The 2,963-nt window shown below is 64.7% G+C and overlaps 1 protein-coding gene across 1 annotated transcript; it reads left to right on the plus strand.

Annotated features, from left to right (window-relative positions):
• Positions 1-1,068: 1,068 nt before the first annotated feature.
• Positions 1,069-2,733, plus strand: Tco025E_06645 (uncharacterized protein; the record flags this gene model as incomplete). The annotated part of the gene is made up of 1 exon (XM_029373520.1): positions 1,069-2,733. The coding sequence occupies one exon, from the start codon at positions 1,069-1,071 to the stop codon at positions 2,731-2,733; it is 1,665 nt and encodes a 554-aa protein (XP_029226472.1).
• Between the last annotated feature and the right edge of the window lie 230 nt (positions 2,734-2,963).

Below are 2,963 nucleotides of genomic sequence, written 5' to 3' on the forward strand. Positions count from 1 at the left end.
GGGCGGCGCACCTTTTCCCCCTCCTGTTTGCTGCTGCAGCCCACACACCCACAGGCGGTGCCGGCCGCATTGCTGTGCGCCGCACGGATGTGACGCAACTGCCGGGTGGAAGCGCAGGCCGAACGCCGCATGAAATGTGCGAGGGGTGTGTGGGCCCATGCAAGAAGGCGATGTTTCCTTTTTATTCGTGCAGTTATTACAGTAAACACACTCTTACAGTCCTCTTGTGCTGCTGGACGCTTGAAAGTAAAGAAACACCGGTCAAAGTCATTCTTTTTTTGTTTTCTCTAAGTTCTGTTGGGCTTCCGCATTGTTTCTTTTTTCGTTTTAATTTTGCTGGAATAACTCGCCGCGGCTCACGTTTAGTTTGTGCGCCGTGTCCGCCGCTGTCGCTGCGTGTCTCCGTGCTGCGTTTCCTTCCGCCGCTGGCTGTGCCGCAGACACGCTCCCATTTCCCCTCCTTTTCTCTTACTTCTCGCTAGAGGCACCGGCAGTCCGCGACGACGGCTCTTTTTTTGTTCCCCGCTGCGGTGGCGCGGGAGTGACGGGGCGTGCGGCGTGTGTCTCATTGTGAGTGTGCGGGGGGGGCGCCATCCATCGCAGTCTGCCGTGCGGTCGGGGAGGGCGAAGCGGCGGCAAACTTTGCGGTGAGCGCTGTGCGTGAGGCTCTTTGGCTCCTCGCCCCGCTCCTTTGCGTGTGTGTGGAGGGAGGGAGGGGTGGAGATGCTCCTTTGGGGATTTTGTTGCCGCTGCAGGACTGTTATTTTCCCTTTTGTCTTTTTTTTGTTTCTTTTCCGTTTTGGCCGTCCCTCCGGTTTGTTTCTGCGCCGTGCTTCCTGCCCCGCGTGGTGTGGGCGGCGAAAGCACGAAGGTCGCGGGTCCCCCGGCTGTGCGGAAGGAAGGAGCAGGAGAAGAGAGAAAAGGAAAGAACAATAATAATAATATAAGGGGGGAGGCGAGTCCATTCACGCGGGTAGGACGGAAGCGGGAGTGTGCGCTGTCGAGTGCCGTGACTCCCTCCCCCGCGGATTGGCGGCCAACGTGACGGGTGCAAATTGCCCTGCCGCAATGCACCACGCAGCGCAGGACGCGGCCGCGGCGCAGGCCGTTCAAGGCGGCGGCGGCGCGGCATTCGCCGGCGCAGGGGCGAACGGGGCGGCGGGCGGCGTGGGGTGGCCCTGGAGCCCAGCGGCGGGCGACTTGCTGCGGGAGCAGATGGCGTTTCTGGCGAACGCGCAGGCCAACGACATCCGCGCCTCGCTGTTTCTGCGGCTGCGGCTGAGCGCCCAGCAGAGGCGGACGGCGCAGCGCAACCAACTCGCCGAGCGGCGGGCCGCGCAGAACAGGCGCCGCTCGACTTCCGTGCCCGCCGGCGCTGCGGCAGCGGCGTCAGCGGCGGCGGCGGAGGAGGAGGAGGAGGCGTGCGACGACGGGTGGCGCTGCCCGGGCTGCTCGCGCCGCTACACGGACGCGGCCGCCTACACCCGCCACAGAAGCAACTGCCGAAGGTACAACTTGCTGCTGCGGAGGCAGGGGGGCGAGACGGTGCCGCCGTCTGCGCGCTCCGTCCAGGCCGCGACGACGACGTCCCCACCGCCGCTCACCTCCTCAACCTTCAGGTCTGAACTGGAGCTGACGCAGCGGCGACTCGAACCTGCGGCGAGTACGTCCCCGCGCGCGACGGCGGCCACCGCGCGTTGCACGCCGTCCACTGCGAATGCGCCCGGTGCACCTCCTGCAGAGCAGTCGCAGCGTCGCGCGGCCGCAGGAGGCAACGCCGCCGCACCCCTGCAGCCTTCGGCACTGGCAGAAAGTCCAAGCACCAACCACTCGCTTTCCATCCCGTGCTCGTCGGTGCTGGACGAGCGAAGGGAGGAGTGCGTGGAGAGGGAGGACAGGCGCGAGTTTGCCCGCAACTTCTCCCTCTCGCGGGAGCTGACGCCCTCCTCATTTGGGCCGCAGTCGCAGCACAAGATGTCGCCGAGTGCGAGGAATTCCATCGACGAGCTCCCGGCGGCCGTCGCGGATCGGGTGTCGTTCGACAGGTCCTCGCCCCTGCCGGTGTGGCTGTCACTCGGCAACACCGTGAAGTCGAGAGAGGACGGAGAGGGCGGGGCGGGCGTGGCGCAGCCCACCCTCTCCTGCCGCCAGAGCAGCGTGGCGTGCAACAGCACCGCCGTCAGTGGCCTCAACTGGGGCGAGGCGGCGGAAGGGGCGGAGGAGCCGCTGCGGCCCTGTCCGTACTGTGGGCGAAGCTTCTTTGCGGAGTCGCGCTGGCCGCGCCACGTGGCGGTCTGCGAGCAACAGCAGCAACAGCAGCAGCAGCGCAAACGCAACAGTAGAACTTCGGTCGCGCGCGGCACGCCCGGCAACCGCTCCCACCGTGCGTCTCGGGCCAGCACCGGCGGGAGCCTGGACTCTAGCAGCGTCCTCCGCGACACCGCGCAGCCGCTTGCCTCGAGCCGAGGCAAGTCGGGGGACGCCAAGGGCTCTGCTGCGGGGAAACCGGCCGCCAAGTGGCGGCAGCAGAGTGCGCATCTCCGGCAATCCCTGCAGCTGCCTGGCACCTCCGCGCAGACGGTGTTGCCGGACAGTGTGGGCGACATGGACGTGTTTGAGGACGGCCGCGTGGGGTGCCCTTCCTGCGGCCGCCGCTTTGCCCCGGCGGCGGCGGAGCGGCACATACCCTCCTGCAGGGAGCGCGGCAGCGGGCAGAAGAAGATGCGCATCTGAGGCAAGAGAGGGAGAGGAGGAAAAGGGAGAAGCAAAATGGTAGAGCACTGCATAAAAAAGACGAAAAAAAAGACGAGGTTAAAAAAAAAAGAAACAATAAAACGTATAGACGAGCAAAAGAGCAAAACGCGCTTCATACGCACGAACGAACGACTGGAACATACACACACAAAAAAGGCAAAAGAAGGCTCGGGTGGTTTATTTGCTTTTTGCCATCGTTGCCCAAGCCA

This window comes from Trypanosoma conorhini (assembly GCF_003719485.1).
Source record: "Trypanosoma conorhini strain 025E chromosome Unknown Tco_14.4_contig_00458, whole genome shotgun sequence".
NCBI lineage: Eukaryota > Euglenozoa > Kinetoplastea > Trypanosomatida > Trypanosomatidae > Trypanosoma > Trypanosoma conorhini.